This window comes from Tauraco erythrolophus, chromosome 8, assembly GCF_009769465.1.
Source record: "Tauraco erythrolophus isolate bTauEry1 chromosome 8, bTauEry1.pri, whole genome shotgun sequence".
NCBI classification, from domain to species: Eukaryota; Metazoa; Chordata; class Aves; order Musophagiformes; family Musophagidae; genus Tauraco; species Tauraco erythrolophus.
Genome location: NC_141472.1, coordinates 45,101,806 through 45,126,241, shown reverse-complemented (window position 1 = coordinate 45,126,241; position 24,436 = coordinate 45,101,806). Strand labels below are relative to the sequence as shown.

The following is a 24,436-nucleotide window of genomic DNA, read 5'->3' as shown; positions in this document are numbered from 1 at the left end:
TATAAAAGCCTATCAGGATGCTTTTTTGGGTTTTTTTTGGTTTTTTTTGTTTTGTTTTGTTTTTTTCTTTACCCCCTCCTCCCTCTTAAGGATATGTATGTATGCGCACTCACACGCACACACACATATATATGATTGAAAACTGAATTCTGAGTTGCCTCGACTGTTTCTGCTGGGCTGGTGGTCAGTGAGAGGTTGCATCTAATTCCCTCTCTGTCACATTTAGATGTGAATCTTGATCCTGGTCACCATTTTTGTAAAGACGCCTGTCTCATACGATCAGTTAATCTCTCTGTGCTTTCTGTGTCGCTATAGTCAGAAGACTGTCTCACCTGAGATGATTCAGCTATTTTTTAACTAGATAATCGTGATCTCGGCATCTCCTTTTCCATTACACATCTTCTCCTTGGCATCTCTTTTGTACCTTGATAAATGTGAAAGGGAATAAAAATGAAATGCAGCTGCTTGAAGGATTGGCTCATATCTGTTCCTTTACAAGACGTGAAATACGGCAGAACAAGGTTTTTCACTGCGAGGATGTTCTTTTTAACATGCCGGTGTTATGGCATACTACTTGTAAGTTAATTTCTGTCCAGTGAGGCCATCTCAGCTGTAAATGATGATGGTGTATCAAAAGCAGTGTTACATGAGGGGACAAATTTCACCGAGTTTGGGTAGGAGGTGGTAATACTGAACTGGGAAACTTTTGGTTTTTTGAGACCTAAGCTCTGAAGTATTTTAAAACTACGATGTTGAGAATTTCTTTGCCTTACTACTACTTAATATTTATGTGCAAAAATTAGGAGGAAGACATGAAAATTAAGTAAAAAAGGTGAATTTTCCTTCTATGATCTAGTAAACATTACAGATTGGCTTAGAGCAGGCTTAAGTCATGCATCTGATTATCTGATGGGCCACCCTCTCTTTTTGTAGGCCGATAGACTTTATAATTTGCTCCTCTGTTGCAGATGTCATTTTGGTATATACCTGAAAGTGAGAAGCAGTTTTCTAAGTGCAGGTTTTCTGCTCTCAGTGAGCCATATGTCTAGGTAGCAGCAGGAAAATTATGCTATCTCTTGAAATACCTGAACATTTTTAAAACTATGCTCTCATTGGTTTCTGCCTGTGTGCCACTTTGGATACAGGCTGCTGCCTCCTTATGCTTATGGTGCTATTAAAAAAGAGCCTCTTGGATTCATTTCCATCCTTACAATTTGTAGCGTCATGCAGGCTTCCTTTAGTGCTTGACAGCATTGTATCTCTATTTTTGCTTTCAGCAAAAGTAGCCTTTTTTGCATCTTCTCATTTCTTTTAGGTGTATGAAAGAGGTGTTTACTGGTCATGGAACTTCGTCTCTCAGCTTTATTATTGAATGGTCTTCAAGATTATCTTAGTATGTTTTGTCTCTAAAATTGTCCAGTCACACAGCAGTCAATCCAGTCATTGACTAGTAGCTTTGTTTGACAGTTAATTCCTGTGTATAGGCAGGAATTTCCAGTCCAGATGAAGAGGATTTGATGCTTTGAAGTTATTGTCGTAAAAAGGAATTTTTTTTGTAAGAAACTTAACTCAGTGGAAGCCTGAGTAGTATTGATACTCAGTGAGACTAAGGCATTTTGCACTGGACCTGAAAATATTACTTTGCTTTCTTATTCACTGAGAGGCATTTTTTTCATCTAAAAGTGTTTTAGATTGCTAAAATAGCTAAAAATCTATTTGTATTGGAAGAATAAAAGTGTAAAACTTTCTAAATTCTCCAGTGGATTAACCACAGCGTAAAAAAAAAAAAACAAACCCCACCCCAACAAAAAAACCCACTAGCCACACACAAAAGCCCCAAAGGCTGACTGTGTTGAAGGCCCCTGGATGATTTCGTGCAGTGCCAGCTCCATGTAACTCTGCCCTTTGGGCACTGGTTTCGTTGATCAGCGGGTTAGAGGCCGATACACCTGTCGGTGTGCCCAGAAGCCAGTACTGCGACAGCTCTCGTCGTGCTCGTAGCCACTTGCTGTATGGAATGTTGTTTTGTAGGATGGGAAGAGAGAGAAGTATGACAAGGAAAAATTACGTACTGGTAATTGTGTTTGTCGTTACCGTTCTACTTTTCCCATCCTACCTTCTTCCAGTCATCTCTTACAAAAATCTTTGTCTTTTCTACACGTGTTTATGAATCTCTTCTAAGTCAGTTGCGTTTTGGTCTGCCTTATCAATGCCTGGTTAGGCCTGGCTATTTACACCTCCTGTGATTCAGCATGTTTGCCTGCTAGCTCCCTGATAGGTGGAACTGTAATTTTTGCTGTGTGGAATCTTGTCTTATAGGGTTTTTATAGAAGAAGAAGGTCTACTACAACCATAATTACTGGTATGTAAGTTTCCCTTTTCTTTCATAAAAGGAAAAATGAGAGTTTGAGTGATCTCCTAATACTTTAGGTAGCTAAGATTTCTCAGAAAGGAAGGTATGTCCTAGAATAAAAAGATCAGCCAAAAGACTAAAGTCAAATAATATCTAATAGAAATGCATAAAAATCTGAAATGAAAAAAAAAAAAATTAAACCAATCTTGCTGTTGCCATGCAAATATAAATAATTTCATACTTCCAACTGAGGATTTTCGCCTTTTTTTTCCCCTTTCAGACACCAGTATTTTATCCTCATATTTTTAAATGCATAGAAGAAAAGATAAAGAAGTTGGAATAGTTCTTCCTTCTAACTGTCTTTCCTGACTTTTTAAAATCCCTCTTGAATTTCATCTCTTTTAAACAGTTACACAATAAAATTCATGTGAGACAAACAGAAATTCTCTTCAGAACTGAATAAGAGGCTTATGGGGTTTTATAACCTGAATTTTTCTTCTTGACTAATGGCAATAAGTATTGAGAAAATGCAATGTCATATTAGAACAGAAGAGCTAATTTGAATCTAAAATGTGTGATTTACTTCCAGTCACACAGGAGGAAAGATATGTTTGTGCTACAGACATACTCCATAATTTCACCCCTTGTCGTGTGTTTCAAGGCTTAGAATAATTCATGCCAAGAAAACTGGCAAAAGAGACGCTACAGGAGGTGGTGATGTAGGAGAGGAACAGCCGTCTCCGGAAACACCGACACCGGGCCGCAAGCGCAGACGGAAGGCGGGGGACAGTGATTACGATGATGATGACGATGACGACAGTGATGAGCAGGCAGATGAGGATGATGAGGATGAAGAGGACAAAGACGATAAAAAAGGAAAGAAGGCAGAAGCTTGTGAGGATGAGGTGGGGGATTTTAAGTATAGTGAAACGTAATTAATTAATTAATTAAAACTTGTTTTCCTTCTGTTTCTCTGCAGTATGGCACTGCGTCCCCAAAATCAAACAGTAAAAAGGAAGGAAGAATAATTTACCTCCAATATTTTGAAATTTTTGGAATAAGTTTATTTTCTAGAGTATTTTTGTCTTTTATTTGATAGCTATTATAGTGTGGGTTGTTGTTGGTGGTGTTTTGTTTGATTTGTTTTGGTTTAGGCTTAGTTGGTTTTTTCCTGCTTACTTGTTTTGACTTAGTCTTAATTTCTCTGAAATTCTGAAAGCTCGAACTGGATCCAGAGAACTGCAGCTTTATTAGCAAACTGTAGTTTTCTCTTAGAGGAGAATAAAGGTCATTTATTAGTTCACAAAATAATAAAAGAAGTGTAAAGTTATGTTTAACGTTATCTGTTACAAAGCTTACTTGTGACCTTCCTGTGTATTTTTTTCCATAACTTTTCTAGGGTAGTCACTGCCTGACTGTTTTTGATCACAAGGTGATAGATTTTACTTATCAGATGAGATACAGGAAGGATCACTGAAGCGTTTTTAGCTTGTTTAGCTGAATTGCATCTACAATATTCAAAAGACTTTTTAATAGAAGTGCCACAGGGCTGTAGGATTCACTGTAGAACTCCAGGATTCTCTACTGGATGGAAGCTGGTAAAAGAGACAAGCAATATGAAATACTACCTCTAAGTGCACTGGGGTGTCGTGCTGTTTGTCAGAAAATCCATTTATGCAGTTATTGAAGTTCAGTGTCAGGTTTTGTGGGTGCTTTGGATACGGCTGCTTGAACAATGCACGTGTACAACATGGTATGTGAACTCAAGTCTTTCACACGCTTTTCTTCAGAAACCCAACCAGTTCCTAAGGTAGGAACAGCCCTTTGTGCTGTTAGTCTGGATTTATTTCAAGTTCTGTAGTGTGTATGAATTGAAGAGAATACCTTAGATGCATAGCACAAAGTTCTTAAAATTAATACTTCAGAATAAAGTAATGTTTAGGTATCTAATCTCACATCCATCCCTTAATCTTTTCCCTTTAGTACCATCTCCTATTTTGGTGCACTGGGCCTTTCATGTAACTGTAATTTCCAAGTCCTGTAACTCCTGTAGACAGAAGAGTTTTTTGGTGTAACAGAAATTCCCGTGTGTTCGTGCTGTATGTGGTGTTTCAGAAGGCTTCACTCTAGTACGCTTTTACAGAGCCAAGAAATACAAGACCAGTATCTTACTGTGCAGGTGACTGGGAACTCCCGGCGTTTTGTTTGTATTCTTCTGGAAACTTACTGTTGTCCCCAAAGACTTTCTTGAACTAAATTAAAACTCTTTTTATGGAAATGACTCTCGTTTTTAAACTGTCAAGCAGAAGGGAATCATAGACTTAGTCATGGATGTTTTCCTCTTCAAAAAGCAGCAAGATTAGTACTGGAACTTTTTTAGCAGAGTTGTAATTTAAAGTGGCTCTACAATTTATTGTAGACACTGAAATAAAATGCAGGTGTGCACAGACCAAAGGCTGATTGATAAGATGTTGACAGATTCCATTATTTCATTCATGAAAAACACTTACGAAATGAATTTGAGTATCCAAAAAGCTTTATAGAAACTAAAATTTAATTCTGTAGTCTCAAGTGTTCATGCACAAACTGAATTATTTCTTTCAGTAAAAGAATATTTTCAGCAAACATTGGCCATGAACTTTCTCCTTTGTATGCGCCTGGAAACATTCAAGATGCATTTTTTTCCGTTTACATTGTTCCTAGTCAGAAATATTGAACAAGCACAAAATTCGGAGCTTTTTACGCTTAGAATTTGCCTCTCCTTTTCTGTTACACCTTTTATTGTAATATTAGTAAGACATTGTAGTATCATTTTTATCCTGAAATAAATTTGTCGTGACAGTATGTTTGATGATTATAGGATGATGGGGACCAGACAGTGAGTGTTGAAGAACTAGAGAAGCAGATTGAAAAACTGACAAAGGTGAGAGGTCATTTGTCTTTATTATACTACAAATTTGATCACTGGATGTCGTGAGTTAGAATGTTAACCATCGCTTTCAATGCTCCAGCTTAATATAAATTGAAATAAGGATCAGTTTTTATTCCATGAAAATGTGCATGATGTTAGTGTTCATGACACCTGAATTGTGATTTTGGTCCAGCCGTACTAAGTGGGTATGACTCAAAAGACAGTTAGAAAGCTGCTGATAATATATTCATACATCTCTGAATAAAAAGTAATACAATTTTTTATTCAGACCTAATTGATCTACTTCTGTTCATTGATACTAGAAAGTGATGAGAGGGTGTACAAGAGGCAATGACTTTTCCATTATACAAATAATTGCAGTTCTGCTTTCTGCAGCAGTGTTCCAAGCCAGTACAGAGAGCTGTCTTTGCTTTGGATTTTGAAAGAAGAAACAACGGCATAGGAAGAGAAACATAAATGAGATAGAATGCTATAGATAGGGGCACTCATGGCCTATGTTTTCGTTCTTCCTATTGGAAAAACTGTCATTTAAGACTTTGTCTGTTGGTATCTCTCGTATTCCAAATTGTAGTAAATTGACAGTCCAGAATTACACCTGCCTTCCAGCAGTGTCAATTTAGCAGAGCAAGAATTGATTAAACAAACGGAGATTCTTTTTGGCCCCCCTCAGAGAACTGTTTGTATTTGAATACAGAATTTGTTTTCAAACATTATTGTTCTCATTTTTTTATGAACCACTTAAAATACCATATTAGTTTCCCATCAGGAGCTGCAGTATCTGCCAGCTTCAGCGCTGTTTACCATTAGCTCTTGTTGTATAAATGAGAAGATTTCAGCTGTTCTTGCGCAATGAAGTCTTTGTTCCTGTTGTTCTTTGAGAGTCGGTGTTAAAAAGGCAGGACCTACCATTGCAAAATGTGTTTTTATAGCAAGATGGATAAACTTAGGCTGAACCAAGAAGTGATTGAATTGATTTTTTTTTTAAAGGGAACTCTGTAAGTAAAATCATCAAGGCAGCAATTGTGAGTAGAATAATCGCATAACGCACACACACAAAATCTCTAAGAAGGCCTCCTTGTGTGACCCCTCAACTTCTGCTCAGTCTGGCAGCCAGCAGATGTTTTCTGTTACAACAGATTTTTTTCCCCAATTGATTTGTAATGCTTTCCCTTTTTAAAACAGCAACAAAGCCAGTACAGAAAGAAGTTATTTGAAGCTTCGCACTGTTTGCGTTCAATGATGTTTGGTCAAGATCGTTACAGGCGCCGATACTGGATTCTGCCCCAGTGTGGTGGCGTTTTCGTAGAAGGCATGGAAAGTGGTGAAGGTAAGAACCATAAAGGAACAATGTGACAAGGCGTACTGTGCAAGACACAATGCCCATCTCTGTAGGCTGTAATTTTGTGCAGCAAGGTCTTTAAGCTTCACCTTCAACCAGGGGCTGCAGAGGCTACTGTCTGGTTGTTAAATACCAGTTAATACTTTCAAAGTGAGAATTCATACATTGGAAGTTTTCCGTTGGTACAGTGCTGTATGTTGTGCTTTTTCATATATATCTACGTGGGATGTTTTTTGGCTCTATATTATTTCACATTTCCCTATGGCAGTGAGCTCTGCAGATGAAAACGAGGATGACCTCAGAATGCATCTTCAGTTGTTATATTTTGTGCCAATGCACAGACTGTTCTGTGCTTGAAGATTTGATATATGTCTGCAAAAATAAGAACAGGATTTTCACAGTGAAGTACTATGTTTTCTAATTAACAATATGATTTAGTCTGTGTGTTTTACCAACTGTGATCTTTCTTTTAGTCCAACAGATGCCGAAGTTTTCCCCCTCAAAAAAAAAAACCCGCCCAGATACACATTGAAATTGCGTGATCTCATGAGAATTGCATGATTCTAGAGACTATTTAATTAAAACAACTGTAACATTAGAGCATGATACGAAATGTGAGGCTTGTTTTGGTCTAAAATAAGTGGTAGAACTTTTCCTAAGTCTAATCTTGATCTCGAAGTTACCTTTCTAAAATATTCAAGGATCACCTCCTCCAAGCTCGGGAGCGGTGCATCCCAACAAAGAGAAAGTTGGGCAACATGGAGTGGTTGGATGGACCACCCAATGGATAAGGAATTGGCTGGATGGCCACACTCAAAGAGTTGCGGTCAATGTCTCCATTCCAAGGGACGGCCAGTGACGAGTGGTGTTCCTCAGGGGTCAGTACTGGGACCAGTGCTATTTAACATCTTTGTCGGCGACATGGACAGTGGGATCGAGTGCACCCTCAGCAAGTTTGTAGATGACACCAACTGTGTGGTGTGGTGGACACAGTGGAGGGAAGGGATGCTATCCAGAGGGACCTTGACAGGCTGGAGGTGGGCCTGTGAGAACCTCATGAAGTTCAGCAAGGCCAAGTGCAAGGTCCTGCACGTGGGTCGGGGCAATCCCATGCACAAGTACGGGCTGGGCGGAGAGTGGATTGAGAGCAGCCCTGAGGAAAAGGACTTGGGAGTGCTGGTGGATGAGAAGCTCAACATGAGCCGGCAATGTGCGCTGGCAGCCCAGAAAGCCAACCATGTCCTGGGCTGCATCCAAAGCAGCGTGGGCAGCAGGTCGAGGGAGAGGATTCTGCCCCTCTATTCTGCTCTCATGAGACTCCACCTGGAATACTGTGTTCAGCTCTGGGGTCCCCAGCATCCCCAACAGCTCCATCTAACATGGAGCTGTTAGAGCGGGTCCAGAGGAGGGCCACAGAGATGATCTGAGGTCTGGAGCACCTCTGCTATGGAGACAGGCTGAGAGAGTTGGGGCTGTTCAGCCTGGAGAAGAGAAGCCTCCGGGGTGATCTTTTTGCCGCCTTCCAGTACCTAAAGGGGGCCTACAGGAAAGCTGGAGAGGGACTTTTTACAAGGGCGTGTAGTGACAGGACACGGGGCAATGGATTTAAACTGAAAGAGGGCAGATTTCGATTAGATCTAAGGAAGAAATTTTTCACTCTGAGGGTGGTGAGGCACTGGCACAGGTTGCCCAGAGAAGCTGTGGCTGCCCCATCCCTGGAAGTGTTCCAGGCCAGGCTGGATGGGGCTTTGAGCAACCTGGTGTAGTGGAGGGTGTCCCTGCCCATGGCAGGGGGGTTGGAACTGGATGGTCTTTGAGGTCCCTTCCAACCCAAACCATTCTATGACTCTATGATCCTATGAAATGGGTAGCATAAAAAATAATTTTTGTGTCTCTTGTTGTGGGGTATTTTATGCTGTGTGTTAGGAACTGTTTTGCACATGAGTAGCTGGATGCGGAATGTAACTGTTGTATGCTGTACTGCTTGTGTTCCTTTGGTTCACTATATTTTATTATATTTTAACCAGATGAATCTCCAAATGCTTTGGAATTGTATTCAAACCAAAATCTTTGAAATATACCTACTTGTCTTAAGATAGCAAACCAAACAAATAAACACAACAAAAGTTTTAGCCAAGAATTGTAGAGCAGACTATTTTTTAATATATTGTCTTAATGAAAGGTTAGTCTCTTTGAATAGCAAAATGGACATGTTCTTAAGTTCTCAACTACTCCCTTTTCCCTTCAGCTCTTAGTTTGTCCTGTTTCAGTAAATTCTACGGTTTATTCACTCCTAATTCCTTTATCTAAACATTGCAAACGTGAGACAAAAACTGTTGAATGGTCTGTCCATTTAAAAAATACTTTGTCCCTCTTCGTGTAGTCATTTTATGTCTTATGCTGATACTCAGATCGTTTAAATCATGACATACGCTGTAACTGTGGACACGTTAGTTGGAATATTGGATTTTCTATCTTGTCCCCCTTTTCCTGATGTTTTTCCATCCCATTTTACACTTTTTAAGACTAAAGTTATAAGGATAGAAGAGAAATGGTTAAGAATGACTAGGAGAGCAAAGAAGACAGAAAAATGTTTTTCCTTTTCTTCCACACCTCTTATACTTGAAGAAACTGGCTTTTGCAATCAACTTCTGCTTCTTGTACTTTACACTGCTTACACGTTACAGTCTGATGGCATCTGTCTGCTTAGCTGTGCATGGAGTCCTGGTCATGTTGGGTGGCTCTTGAAAGAGTTTCAAAGTTTCAAGAACGTTGACATTGTTTCACAGTCAAAGTTGTTAATGATTTTTATTAAAGGAGATAAAATATTTAATGTTGTGTTCCAATGTGGGGGGAATGTTTGATTTCACAACAGGAATTTTGATCCTTCTTTTCATAGTTGGCTGCGAGTTTAATGAAATGGTCCTTTGTGAAAATAAGCTTTATGGCTGTAAGCATTGTACCCTCTTGATATAAACAGAGGACTGTTTTGACAAAGCGTGGAGAATCTTGCAAACAGAAAGCTGCCATAAATTTGTCCCTTTCAAAGACTTCGCCCCGGCAAACTGCTTCAGACTTACATGCAGCTTAAGGGAGAATGCTATAGCTATGTTAGCAGTGTTAAGGTTATTCTTCCTGCAGGTGTTCAGCAGGGTTTAAATCTGTGTGTGCGTTGAAGCTTTTTTCCTTCTGCAAAGTGTTGCTTGAAGTGAGAAGTGATTTCATTTAAAAAAAAAAAAGAAAGAAAAGAAAAAATTGTGATCTAGCGTGTGTTGAGCAAGTAATTTTTTATTTAACTATGATGATAAAAATGGTCTAAATTAGTTGGTCTGTTATATTTCATCCCTTGTTCTTGTAAATTTTTAGGCCTTGAAGAAATTGCAAAGGAAAAAGAAAAGTTAAGAAAGGTAGAAAGCATGTGCATCAAAGAAGAAGAATTTGAGACAGAAGAAAAATTACACTGTTTGAATACAACTCACTGTGAGCAAAAGGAAGATCTGAAAGAAAAAGACAGCACTAATTTGTTTTTGCAAAAGCCTGGGTCATTTTCAAAACTAAGCAAACTGTTAGAGGTAGCAAAAATGCCACCTGAATGTGATATTATGTCCCCAAAACCTAATGGCAGCGCGGCAAATGGCTGCACGTTATCTTACCCAAGTAACTCAAAAAACTCGCTCTGCAGCCTCCAGCCCACTGTGTCACAAAGCACCATTGACAAGTCTGATTCTAATAATCTTTTCAGTCCTAATGCAAGTGGGACAGGAAAGTTTTACAGCTCTCCACTAATTCCAAATGATCAGTTGTTAAAGACTCTCACTGAAAAGGGCAGGCAGTGGTTCAGCCTGTTACCGAGAACGCCGTGTGATGACACGTCAGTTACCCATACGGATACACCAGCGACTGCAGCATCACTTACTCCTCAGTCACATCCACCGTCGAAGTCACCTTCACCCGTTCCATCACCTCTTCTGAGCTCAACCTCTGCACAGAGTCCCATGGGATTGAGTCCTTTTGCATTGTCACCACTGCAGGTGAAGCAATTAATTTTCCAATAGTCCGAATTTGCTGTACTTATTTGGGCAGAATTTCTGTTTAGACAAATTGTTTCACAGAAGTGCTATCATTTGATCTTCCTTTTTTTTTTTTCTGTTTCTAAATGTTAATAGCTAATTCCATTTTGCAGTTGTTTGATAATACTAGATATTTCTTAATAAAAAAGATTTAGGTAAAATTAGGTAAGCCAATGTATGATATTTTGTACGTGTATTTCAGTAATTTAATTTGGCTTTCAGGAGATTGGTCACTGACATGAAATGAAAAGGAAATAAATAAATAAACTAGTTTTCAGAAAAGTGGCACATCACACTTGTCCCTTTAAAAGCTAGGATTTTTTAAGCATTAACAGGGCCGTAATGAGTATTACACATTAGTTTTATATTAGTTTTTCTTAAACTAATCAAAGTACTGAGTAAAGGCCTCCATTATGTTTTGATTATCATTTGACAAAACAGCATCTTACTCATAATTTGGGTTTCTTGGTAATAATTAATAATAGTAGTTGTGATTGTGTTAACAATGTATTCCATGTGGCAGATGAAGACTGGACTGCCTATAATGGGACTTCAGTTTTGTGGATGGCCTACAGGAGTTCTTACTTCAAATGTTCCATTTTCGTCTCCTTTACCTGCTCTTGGATCAGGTTTGGGATTGTCGGAAGTGAATGGTAACTCATTCTTGGCCTCTAATGTTCCTGCAAGTAAAAGTGAATCACCAGCACTGCAGACTGAAAAAACAGCTTCTGCCCATTCTGCAGCAGTTGAAGTAGCCAAGCCAGTAGATTATCCTAACCCAAAACCTATACCAGAAGGTAAGTACAGTACAATTAGATGGAACTATGTGAAGGATAACTTCTACACTGCCACTATAGTGTTACAATTTATATTTTTTTATAATTTGCCTATTGAATTTGACTAGATGATTTCTCTAATCTGATTGTGTGTGATCACATAAAAAAAACGCCTGAAAAGTGTTTCTGTGCTTGTCTTGAATTAGAAATGCAGTATGGGTGGTGGAGGATTACTGATCCGGAGGACCTAAAATCTTTGCTTAAAGTGCTGCATCTCAGGGGAATAAGAGAAAAGGCCTTACAAAAGCAAATACAGAAACACATGGATTACATCACTCTGGCCTGCATCAAAAATAAGGATGGTATGTAACTGATACTTACGTTACACGTGGTGTCGGGGCGTAAGCCGACTGGCATGGAGCTCTTTCAGATGTGTTTAGATACAGAGCTAGAGGAGCTGCTGGAGGAAAAAGGTAAAGGTCTCATTGTAGTTGCCTTTTCACCAGCCCTGTTCTGGAAAGTTACAGGATGGGAGAAATCCCATTTGATACAAGTTCCTCTCGTGGCGTACGTGCTGGTAACCTTTCTGAGTGCTTTCCCTCTCTGTAACACTCTAGCTCAGTCTCTCCTTCCCTTCCTTGCCTTTAAATTGCAAGGTTGCAAACCTACAGAGTTTATTGTCTGTATTGGATATCTTAAGAGTAGTACACTTTTACAATGTTTGCTTCAACATTTGACTGGAGTGACAGGTAAATCAGCTTGAATTTACTCAGAGAAGTTATTATACTAATTAAAATAATAAAAATGTGATTCTCAAATACAGTTGCAATTATTGATATCAATGAAAATGAAGATAACCAGGTAACTCGAGATGTTGTGGAGAACTGGTCGGTAGAAGAACAAGCAATGGAGATGGATCTTGCTATTCTTCAGCAGGTGGAAGATCTAGAGAGGAGAGTTGCATCAGCTAGTTTACAAGTTAAGGTAAAACCAACTTTTAGTAAAACGTCTCTTTAAAATAAGTGGTAAGAATTTAAATTAGATAGTAGCAGTCCTTTTGCTGTTGGTAAGTGCCTTCTTATTCCATCTCTAATTGTTTGCAAATAAAACGAATCCACTGCCGTCGTATCATGGATATTTGCATTTGAAACATTTTGTTCAGTTAATCTTCAGCTGAAGGTGCTCAGACTGGCAGCTCCTGGAGAGCGTTCTTGTACGGTGTGCAGCTCCCTGCACGTGTTGTTAACCGTCTATGAATGCAAAGATGTCATTGCATGTAGGCTGTTGGATTTTAGGGTGTTTTGCTGCGGTTCTGCCTTGTTTGGGTGGTTTTTGCTGTAATGCTTTCAGAAAAGCCTACAAGTGCATCGTAATACTTCGCTTGAGTATTGTAGAGTCAGGGAGAACATGTGATGGTTGTGAGTGTGAAAGAGTTGAGAATTCACTGACTGTCATTACAGTTTGGAATGTCTCCAAGGTGGGTGGAAGGATATCAAATTGCATGTGTCTGGTTATAGTACAGATGTAGTACTCGGGATCTAGTTTGTTCTAGGGGTGGATGTTATTTCTGCGTGACCAATTGATACGGCCTCCTGAGCCCGTTGGGCAGATAGACCTATTCTGATGTTTCGACCGATAGAACAGGATACGTCAAAAGGAGATGAGAATGCAGACTGTTGCAGAAAGGTCCCTTCAGAAAGTCTGGTAATGCTTGTATTTTTTGATTAATTGTTTTAGTTCTCTGGATATTTTGGAAACTGTCTCTACAGATGGATTACAAGTAACCAAGATCTACTGGAAACAGCGCTTCAGTTACTTAGTTCGATTCCATAAAACAGTTCCTCTGTGTACACACAAAGTTAACAGCAACCAATAAATGCACAAACCTTTCTATTAACATAGGGCTGGCTGTGTCCTGAACCTGCATCAGAGAGAGACGACTTGGTATATCGTGACCATAAGTCAATTACTAGATTGCACAAGAAGCACGATGGAGATTGTGCTGGAGGCGGAGAAGGCAGTGCCAGCTCTCTAGAGCGGAAGAGTGACAACCCTCTAGATATAGCTGTAACCAGGCTTGCTGACTTGGAGCGGAACATAGAGCGAAGGTATCTGAAGAGCCCCTTAAGTACCACCATTCAGATCAAACTGGATAATGTGGGCACAGTTACTGTCCCTGCTCCTGCACCATCCATTAGTGGTGATGGTGACGGGTAGGTTATTGAGATTAACTTGAAAAATTATTGTGCTTCTTTGCTAATTGGAGCCTATTTTCTTATTGCCTGTTATCTATGTACTTTCTTGTATGTCTGTGATCCGTATGGATCATGTTATTCTGCATGGTGCTTTGTAAAGATATTTTTTGTTACGTTTGTTGATAATCTTGCAAAGTTATCTTACATTTAACTGGTTGTGACTAAGCTTTGAGGCACGTAGCCACAGTCTGTGCACTACATGAAATTTAGTTGCTTAAACCTTACACTTACTGGCTGTGTACGTTTTGTCATTGCTTGGCTTTCAATGTGATAATGATTGTTCCACGTTTAAACATAAGCAAACACGGATGTGACCTACTTAATATCTCTGTATTTCAATGCAGAACTGAAGAGGATATTGCTCCAGGCCTAAGGGTATGGAGAAGGGCATTGTCAGAAGCGCGCAGTGGTGCACAGGTAGCTCTGTGCATTCAGCAGTTACAGAAATCAATAGCATGGGAAAAATCTATTATGAAAGTTGTAAGTGTTTTTAATTTTTTTTAAAAAAATACTGTAACTGAACTATTTTTGCTATATCCTATTTTCCCACTTTAGGCATTTTAAGATACCATGGTTAATAATGCATTTCTTATTACTGCGTGTAAAACTTCATACAGTTAAACTGTTCATTGTGCCCGGATAAATATAAGCCTAAATGAAAAGATTGTCCCTTGCTTTGCAAATTCAGCATCCTGAACTTTCTAAGATAAAAAGGCCCTGTAAGTGGTTGCTCTATTTAAGATGGTAATTACTCTTTGTTGTTAACATTTAGGTCAAAGAGAGTCATTTCTGGCTCCATCTGATGTGAGGTACTCTATCTGATGGAGTATTTCTGATCTCATCCGTGACATAAGCTTTATGGAGGTTCAACGTCATGTATCCCAATTAAGGGCTTCATTTTTCAGAAAGTTGAGATGCTCTAAACGTGTGGCTTTTTGCATGCACACTTCTCGCAACTGAACGTACAAATTGGGCAAGTGTGTGAGCAAATGGGCTGAAATACCTGTTTCCTTGTACACTTAACAAGTAGATCTGTGTTAACTGCATATACAAAGCAGGCATGCAAAATGCATGTGTCAAAATTTGCATGGACCCTTGAACCTCAAATTTCTGAAAACAAAACTGTTACTACAGCAATAGTGATTATGATGTGATTAAGAGTGGCCAGCGCTATGGTGGTGGGTGGCAAAAGGGTTTCTTCCATTACTAGCCTCTTCCCTATTGTTTTTGATTGTGCCAGTCCTATATGGATTCTGATTACATCTGGACAATTAAAGGATGAACTAAATAAAAACTATAGTGTAAGGCTGCACCTTTGAGTTTATATAGCTATAAGTTTAAAGCTGTATCTTGAGAGCAAAAAGTTTATGAATTTAGTAGGAGTACACGAAAAGGTTTAGTAAGTTATTAACCAGAAAAAACGTATTACATCATTCTCAATTTGATTGAATTGTTCTATGCACTTAATTACACAGTAAATGTAAGTATTTGGTGAAAACGTGGAGATCTTTAAGTTCCTGAAAAAGAAGTCCAGATATAGAAGAGTATCAAAATCGCACAATGTATGTGAGATAATGGACAATACATGAAGTGTTTTTAAGTTAGTGTGAATTTCAGGAAGTGCTAGGGTCATTTGTTTTGCTTTACTGAATTTGTTCATGGTGGCCTTTGGATAAGATTCTTACTGATTATTTATTATTTGAACATACTGTCATAAAATATAAATTATTTTTATGACATAGCAACTTACATATGCAATATTGGCATAAAGGATGAGAAGATTCCTGAGATAGTATGTGTGGGGCAAGTGATTTTGCTGGGTTAAGATTTCTTTACTTCTCATGGACATCAATGAAGTATAAAAAGTATTCATAGTTTTGTGTGCTGTAGGAAGCCTATCTTAAAACGAAATCCTTCCAAACGTGTTCCCAGATGTAGCCTTTAGATCAGTTCCTCACGTATGGCATATATTCGTTTAGAAACGTGGTCGTTAGTAGGCTCTGATTGTGGTAAAATGAAAGGAAAATAATTTTGAGAGTGGATTTGTGGGGAGGGGTGATTGAAGTGCCATTCCTGCGTCTCACATTTTCAACACGGAATTAAGGCCCCGTTCCGTGTGTTGTAGTACTGCCAGATCTGCCGCAAGGGCGATAACGAGGAGCTGCTGCTGCTGTGCGACGGCTGCGACAAGGGCTGCCACACCTACTGCCACCGGCCCAAGATCGCCGCCATTCCGGACGGCGACTGGTTCTGCCCTGCCTGCATCGCCAAGGTACTGGTGGCCAGGGCGGCCGCGCAGCTGCGTGTCTGCCGGTGCCTGTCAGTGAAAGCAGTGGTCTCTGTGTTTTGTGTCGGGCTGCCGTTAAATAATGAGATTAATAGTTTTATTTAACTTGGGGTTTAGTGGCTGTAAAGGCTACAGTTTTATTTATTTTATTCTATCTTTCTAAATGCGAGTAGGTACAGAACTTTCTGATTCAATACTGGAGTTTTTTATTTCTGTTTCAGAATTTTTTCAGTATTTGTTTTTCGAGCTTCATTGTTAAGTGTTGACAGACCATGTTTTAGATTCTGTTTGAAAAGAAAAATCAGAGAAAATAGTAAATATTTTTTGTCATTTTTGTACGACATACTTTAGTTTTACTTTTTTGATACACAGTGCATTTGATAAAGAGGATATGTATGTTTCCTGTGTGAGATTTGTCATCTTTTTTTTTTTCCTTCCCTCCCAAGAAAAATAGTCTAAGTAGAACTTTAGGATAGTTCTATTCAAATGACCGAATTAGCAGTTAGTGTTGTTTAAAAGTCCACAATTTTCCCATTGCTACTTAGTCCTAAAATTAAATGCCTTTTTTGCTAAACTTTTTAGTTAGGTTTTCTACTATTACCTGTGAATACTGTAACTGAAGAAGTAGCTTTACACTAAGTCCTCAATTTGGTGTTTTCTCTGGGTGTTGTCAATGTGATCCTTTTTTCTGTGCATCTTTCACAAAGTAATAAGGAAGACAAATTGTTTTTTAAACCATTTTGTGCAACAGAAGTAATAAAAAGAGGGTACTGTGAAGAACTGATTGTGTAGTAGTTTATAAGGGGTTAACTAATGCTGTAACTTTTTCTGTCATTATCATGGTTATATTACAGCTTACCTTGTTATAAAGATGGAAATTACCCTATCATGCTATTATTTATTCTATCACTTCTCCTGATATTCCGTCTCCCCAATAACTACTGGGTTTAGTATTAACAGGAAAATGTGTTTTTTTTTCCTCAGTTTTTTTTTTGTCCCAAATTTGCCTGAAAGCTGAAGGTTTAAAGGTGCCAAGATTTTAAGGTGAAATTCCAGCAGAACTTTAAAACATGTTGAATATTGATTCAAAATTCTGCAATACATGGAAACAGTTTTGTTGATGACTAGGTATAAACTATACTACCCTAATTTAACTGAACTTTATTTTTTTTTCTTGTCTAAAACAAGGAAAACATCAACATCTGCCATTCCCATCTACTTGGAATTAATATTCAGAGAACTTCTCAAAGTCAGGCATTAGGTGATGACAGTTGATCTGTTCTCATTGTCTTACATTGTGTTTTTAACCAAATGGCTGGAAATCAACATTCCACTTCAGTTGCCACGTGGTGTACTCGCATTACTGGGCCTGGACCATACTGGCTCAGGCATTGGCACGTACTTGACTGTTTCTCTGTGCTTGGGCCAATAACATAGGCATGATACAGAGCACAGTTATTTAGAAATCTTCCTAGTGTTCTGTGTTAAGCAAAAGGAATTCGATACACTACGTACATTTTTTCTGCATTCATGCATTCGTTCACCATCTGGTTTGTACAAACCGACTACGTGTTTCTCCATGCTAGTTACAATCAGTGCCAAATGCTTAAGGAAGTTATGACAGTCGTGAAATGGAGGAATTGTGTAGTGATGGTTTCTAGTAGGTAGTGAAGTCTGCATATTCTTAACTCTGAAAAAATACATTATAAAATCCAGGTTTAGACAGCTTTAAAACCAAATAGTATTTTGATAAGAGAATACAAAATAGAAATGTTACACTTTAAAATTTGTTCACACTATCTAAAGCAGTCTCAGTAGCACAGGCAGAGTTTAGTGCTTTTGATGCTGCCTCTCTTTCTTCATGAAAATTGTTTTCTGTCGTTTCGTTCTTTGACTGTCAGTGGGTCTTTTCAATGGCATCATGTGCTTGACTTGACATTCTGCAAAGTTCCTGTTCTAATGATCAGAATGATGACTTCAAATACTGTGCCACATTACGATGCTGTCAATACCCATAACAACTTAGTGTTTTCATCTTAAATGTACTCCTTCGTTTCATCTGTCTATAAATAGTTCTGTATTAAATAATGTTCTTTTTTCCCACTTTGTAGCATTCTTGGGTTGTCATGCTCCTTTTATGTTCTGTAGTTGTCTTGTAGCCAAGCTGTGTTTTTCATAGCTAGCTTTTTATCTTTAAATCCGTTGATCCCGTCCCTGACTTTTTAAAAACTCTTTTCCAGTTTTCCGTATCTTGCAATTAATATTGTTGCTTGAAAGTCAATATGCTATTCCATCTGTGGTTGTATCAGGCTTTTAGGAGTAGACAGATATTTGTCTGAAACTATGCCAAACTATGGTTTGTTAGAAGGTACTGTTTTACCAGTCTGAAGGTCAGGTGCTTTGATACTGTCGCAAGTTGAGAACCTAAATCACTAGTAACAGGAATTTCGACAGCCTTACTTGCCTTTAGAGAAAGCAAAAAGTGAATAATTTCTGATACTTAATATTTCAGTTGTTTTGGTGCTTATTTGAACTTCATTGCTGTCTATCAATAATAACGGGTTTCTGTAATTTCTTGGTTATTGCTTATTTCAGTTCTCTGTATTGTAGGCAAGTGGTCAAACTTTAAAAATAAAAAAACTTCAAATCAAAGGGAAGAAAAATAATGAACAAAAGAGAAGCAGGAAATTAGCAGGAGATACAGAGGAGGAAGACTCTGCAACTACAAGCACCTCCGTAAAAAGAGGAAAAACGGACCCTAAAAAAAGAAAAATGGATGAAAATGTTTCTGTAAGCCAATTAAAGCAAGAAAATTTCACTGCTATTAAGAAACCTAAAAGAGATGACTCCAAGGACCTGGCTATATGCAGGTAAAGTGACAAATTGTGCACTTGGGTAGGTGGTGTTGAAACAAGTAGTGCCCAATTCTTCTGATCTGTGTTCTGGGGGACAAGAACCCTATTCTTGGTCATGTATCCACACAAATATATAAAGGATTTAGTGTGTGCGTGCTGTGAGTAACTGCCGTTATTTGGGAATGAAGGCCAAGAGGACAGTACCTAATGCTAGAACGTGGTCTGTGAAATCTGCTCCTTATACCCTTCCAAGAAAGGGAGGAGCCCCGATAGCAGTGGTACGGGTGGCTAAGGTGATAGTCCACTGGGTCCGAAAGGCGTTAACGTCACAGAGACAGTTTGAAGTATTGCTGGTCCGTCAGAGTGACACGGTTCAGCTGTGTCGACGTTTTGGAAAGCCAGTATTGGCACCTGTTCTACTGATTTGCAGATGGTTTACATTGAGGTTCAAAGTATTGAAGTTGCAGGGCTGTGTTTTTCTTTTGGAATGTTGATGGCTAGAATGTCAGCTTACATAGGTTGCCTGGAGAGAACTTATTACTGTTTTCAATACTCAACTAGTTAAGACGTCTGTCTTTATCGACATTGTTCTTGGCCTTGCACAGGGCACCGAATAAAGTGCTTTCCTTCTATGAAGTGAGTAAGTTGGTGAATTTATGGAGCAGTGAAAAACCTCTGTGAATATATGAACAGCTTAAAAATATTGATTTAAAACCTTATTTTATTCAGCATGATTCTCTCAGAATTGGAAACTCATGAAGATGCCTGGCCTTTCTTACTTCCTGTAAACTTGAAACTGGTTCCTGGTTATAAGAAAGTTATTAAAAAACCTATGGACTTTTCCACCATTAGAGACAAGCTAAGTAGTGGACTGTAAGTAAAACTATTGTAAATTTTACTTTACATTTTAAAAATATTTAAACATTGAAATACAGTAATTTTTTAAAAAAATGAGTTAAACTGTTTTGAACTGCCTGCTCTGGCACCTCTGTGATTACTTTTTCAGTTAGAATAAAAATTCCTGACTCTGTACTTTTGTCTTTGCCATATCTAAGTGAAATAGCATGGCAGATGGGAGCACCGGTGGAACTGGCTGAAAAAAAATAGAACTGCCAGGTCAAACACACAGAATCCATCAACAGGAAAAACTTTTTTCCCCTAATCTTTTCTTATTGAGACATCTTAGCGTTGTTACGTGTAAGCAAGAGCCAGCTGTCTGGGCTGTAAGCTGCTGGAATCCCTGGAAATAGTGTTGTAGCCGTGGAGTGAATCGGTACCCCTGTCGTGGGAAGCCGGGTGCCATTCTGGTAATGGCGATTAATCCTTTTATGGGCCTGGAATTAGATTGCAGAACTTCTTAAAAAAGATGATGATGCTATATGCCACAGCTCCCCTTCCCTCCGTGTAACATCCTTGTGCTCTGATGACACCACCACCAAAGGTTTTGTCATCCATAAAGACTGACTGTCTTCAGTGTCTGTCAGCTCCGCATTAAGCGAGTTTCCTAGGGTAACACCAGGGGCTTTTTAACCTTTTCGGGCTTTTTCTCCCTTGAATCTGAGATTTAGATGCTCCACACATGCTCATTGGTATGGGTAAAGGTGTAACTTTTACTGTCTTTCTTTTGAATGAATCCCATGAATTAGGAACTATTTGGGCCATGTATGTTCAGGATCATGAATAACAAAGGCAACGTTACAGGATTGATCTGAGCAGCCTTTTTTTGTACCCGATTGTTTCTCTTTTAGGTAAATGCAGCTGTACTCAGCACTTACTTTGAAAGGGATTGAGCCCAAGAATAGATGAATAAATGAAAAATAGTCGTCCTGTTTTAACTAGAAAGCTATTGGAGGGAAGGGGGAAGTTAATTTAAAACAAGTTTGTTTTCCAGTACAGGCTTGAAATTCTACCTTTCAGAGTTCTTAAGGAAAAATAGTAAATACCATGATGAGTGTTTCCTTCCACTGATGTTCATTTTCTTGTTAATGTTTAAATTAGAATTAAAAACCTAAAAGTATAATTAACATGGAAAGCATTACATGATTATTCTTTGGCTGGTTGTAAAGTCACTGCTGTTAAGGTAGTTCTTTCTTGTGCAGTTGAAGTGTTTTTCCCCTTTGATGCTCCATATTGCAAAATCGTTCACCTTTTCCTTCTTTCAGGTACCCGAACCTGGAAGCGTTTTCGCTGGATGTCAGGCTTGTGTTTGACAACTGTGAAACCTTTAATGAAGATGATTCTGACATAGGCAGGGCTGGCCACAACATGAGGAAGTATTTTGAAAAAAAATGGACAGAGATGTTCAAAGTGAGCTGAAGTTAACCAGAACTCTTTTTCTTTTTATTTTTTTCCTTTTTTTTTTCTTTTTTTTTCATTAAATGAGGACTGATTAAGACCAGCAATGTGAACTGTATTTACATGAAAGTCCAAGGCACGTGGATAACTAATGACTGTTTTTTCCTTTAAAATATCACAGAGTTGTGATACTAGTTCTGAAGGCTTCACTCCTACAGCAACCATGGCCCCTTGGTTATTGGTTTGTGTGTTTTAACAAACTAATTTAGGTAGAACAGGGAAGCACACCCAAAGAATTTCAAAAAAGGGGTGTTATAGTGCAATAGCAATTTAAAATATATCAAAACGCACTGAATATTCAACCACCAGAGCTCTACTTGGGAAAATGGTTCTCTTTTCCCTTTCAATAAATATCTATTTTTCATTTTTTTACTTTGTAGTTTATTTTTTAGTGAATGTATTTAATTTTATGAATTATTTATGATTATACAGCATTCAGAATCTTCGTTTTCTGTGAAAAGGAAGAATTAGAAAATTGCTTTAAATCTTGAAAATACAACAAGGAATGTTTTAAAATATAAAACAAAGCCAAGTAAAACTGTTTACACTGATGTGCTGTAAAAGCACTAAAAATGAAACTTTACTGTAGAGTTACAAGTACATTTATATATATGTTGCTGCATCACTTGTGTAGTTAAATTGTATTTCAAGATAGTGAAGAAGAATTGAGACATGTATATACTGTTCATTATTGTTTATATTAAGTCTTGTTTTAAATATGTATGATGTGTACATATTGTTTGCAGACATTATTGTTTATGCCTTAGGAGGACGGTAGCATTTTATTTTAGTCTTAATTATAGCTATATGGCTTGTACAGTAATTATCCTCTACCAACACTGTGGAGTCTCCTTAATCTTGGTAGTGCCTGCCTTTAAAACAGGGTGTAGGGGATATTAGTTTTTTCCATTTTTCTATTTTGTTATATAATTTCAAGCCACCACGGCCTCAAACTCAAGTATAATCATTTGTATCCATGTGGAATAAAATTGTGACGATTTCCTACGCACACAGTATTTTTTCATAGAAACATTTCCCTCCATTTGCCTTGCCACAGAAATAACAGACATTTGTAACCACTGTGTTTTATCTACTGTGTGTTGTGGTGGCCTGTTGAGGCAGATAGAATTTTTTTTGTACTAATGTAAGAGTACTTGAAGTTTTATTTAAAAGAAATGTTGTGGAAAGGTAGCATTCTTTTTCTTTTCCTTTTTTAGGAGTGTTATTTTTCACTAGTATGTGTGGCACGGATACAATAAAAGACTGTTTTGCAACCCAGATTTTCTTGGCCATTTTAATACTTTGGATCCTGTGTATACAGGAATTTTTTTTAATAATATCTTGGGAGTCTTGTATTTAACATCCAGGTCTTATTGTGATGCAGCTGATTCTCCTGGTGTTTTAACAGTAGTTCAGAAAGAATGGATTGCCAAGCAGAGAGCGTGCAGGTGAGCCCTCTGTTTGAACGAGTGTAAATAACATCAGCTGCGGCCGTCCGGTACGACCATGGGGCTGCCCAGTGTTCGACCTGTTTCTGCCAGTCCTGCTGGCTGTTGTCACAGTGTGAATGCGCGGGAAAATGTCAACAGGTGCCACGTGGAATGTTTCTTAAAGACACTGTCCATGCAAGATTTTGCCCTTATTTCTGGTCTGTAGAAGGACGTGAGTCATAATCCTTGCTCTGACTGAAGAAAATAGAGGAATTGCGAATGAATATTGTGGAATCCCAGTACCTGCAGCTCCCTCACCAAGTAATGTTTTTGGGTTTTGGTGTTTTTCTTCTGGAGGGAGCTGGGGTTTTTTGCTTTTAAACTAGGCCTGCCATGTTTGAGTCTTAGAGCTTTGGTTTATGTTTGCTGTTACACTTCTTGTCTCTGCTGAGAACGAACAGTGCCTGTTTTTTAATAAAATTTTCGTTTCCATTGCCCTCCCCAGAACATCTTGTTCAATAAGGTTTTTCTTCTCTAAAGTCTATTAGAATAATTTGTGTTACCTAGAATAAAAAATTCACATTTGGGTGTCAGGCAGTCTTGCATTCTGACATTATCTCTACCACTGACTGCTTCACACCTTTCCTTTTTGTCACCTTTCTGAAGACTTCAATAAACAGGTTAGCTGACGTGTTCCAGAGATGTGAAGACTAATCAGTGTTTTGAACATATTACGGTAGGCTTGTAAGAGTGTTTTCAGTATGCTGAAATGATTGGGAAAACTATTTATTTGATGCAAAACAACTGTTTTTTTCCTCAGATTCTGTACTGGTTCATGCTTTTAAAAGTCAAAACGATGTTACCAGATACACTACATGCATAGTAGCATTTTTTCAGCTTGTATCCTAATTCAGCTGAACAGCTGGGAAAGTTAAGGCGGTAACAGCTATTATAGCTATGACAGTGAAACAAGCAGCTCCTCTCTTAAGCTGGCATTACCAGTGTATTGCTTTGCTTACTAGCAGCCAGTGTCTTCATTACTATTTCAGTAAAATTCTTTTTTCAGGAATTACTATATTTGAATGGCAATCTTCAATCATACACATGCCATCATATAGATCAGAGATTTAACCACTAGAAAAGTGTGCTTAACGTTTCTTCTGTGCTAACTTTCTCTCCTGGTGATGCTTCTGTCTGTTTTCTTACAGGAAAAGTTTTCCGATGTGCTCTCTTCCTGTCTGAATGAAGTATGCGGGTTTTAGTTTAGAGAATTTATTAACAAGCTTTCAAACTCTTCATTTTAAAAAGTACCGCTAATGGTGCTCAGTGAAGAGTGTTTGGGTTTTGAGTGTGTGTTCTCTTTTGTCTCTTGGTATCTCTTCGAAAAAAATTGGATGGTATAAAAGCATCTGAAAATCAGAAGTTGTAGTTATCTTGGACAAAATATGTGTCTTTAAAAAGAGGTCCAAAGCTTTTTCTTACATCGTTTTATGTGATTTCTGTAGTTTCCTAATGACAATTAGAAGGGTAGAGGTGCTCTGTTAACTGTGAATGGGCATCTAAGACATCTAAGGAGCCGCCGTTTTGTATGATATGCTGAACAGGTGGCCTAGGGGACTTCTGTCATTCCTAGATGTCTTCGATTTACCAAAACATGCCTGCAAACTGAGGGCTAGTGACTGAAATCAGGAACACCACAATTATGCTATTTGATTATGTAACTCTTGTAGAACTACCGTGAACTTAGAACTTCAAAGTTAAGCAGAAATTTTTATAGCTGGTAT

The 24,436-nt window shown here is 38.3% G+C and overlaps 1 protein-coding gene across 10 annotated transcripts in view; it reads left to right on the top strand.

Moving 5' to 3' along the window:
* BAZ2B (bromodomain adjacent to zinc finger domain 2B) overlaps positions 1-22,502 on the top strand; it is a 133,892-nt gene extending 111,390 nt beyond the window's left edge. For 8 of the 10 annotated variants that reach the window (XM_086615931.1, XM_086615933.1, XM_086615938.1 and 5 more), the window contains 13 exons: positions 3,015-3,258; positions 5,214-5,276; positions 6,468-6,612; positions 9,991-10,655; positions 11,218-11,491; positions 11,677-11,832; positions 12,294-12,454; positions 13,373-13,683; positions 14,070-14,205; positions 15,851-15,997; positions 18,623-18,882; positions 19,597-19,740; positions 21,030-22,502. In XM_086615931.1, the coding sequence (XP_086472057.1) occupies positions 3,015-3,258; positions 5,214-5,276; positions 6,468-6,612; positions 9,991-10,655; positions 11,218-11,491; positions 11,677-11,832; positions 12,294-12,454; positions 13,373-13,683; positions 14,070-14,205; positions 15,851-15,997; positions 18,623-18,882; positions 19,597-19,740; positions 21,030-21,183 (2,860 nt within the window). In that variant the 3' untranslated portion in view covers positions 21,184-22,502. The remainder of the gene's footprint in view (positions 1-3,014; positions 3,259-5,213; positions 5,277-6,467; positions 6,613-9,990; positions 10,656-11,217; positions 11,492-11,676; positions 11,833-12,293; positions 12,455-13,372; positions 13,684-14,069; positions 14,206-15,850; positions 15,998-18,622; positions 18,883-19,596; positions 19,741-21,029) is intronic. The other 2 variants (XM_086615939.1, XM_086615937.1) reach the window with 1 other exon arrangement.
* The last annotated feature ends 1,934 nt before the right edge of the window (positions 22,503-24,436 follow it).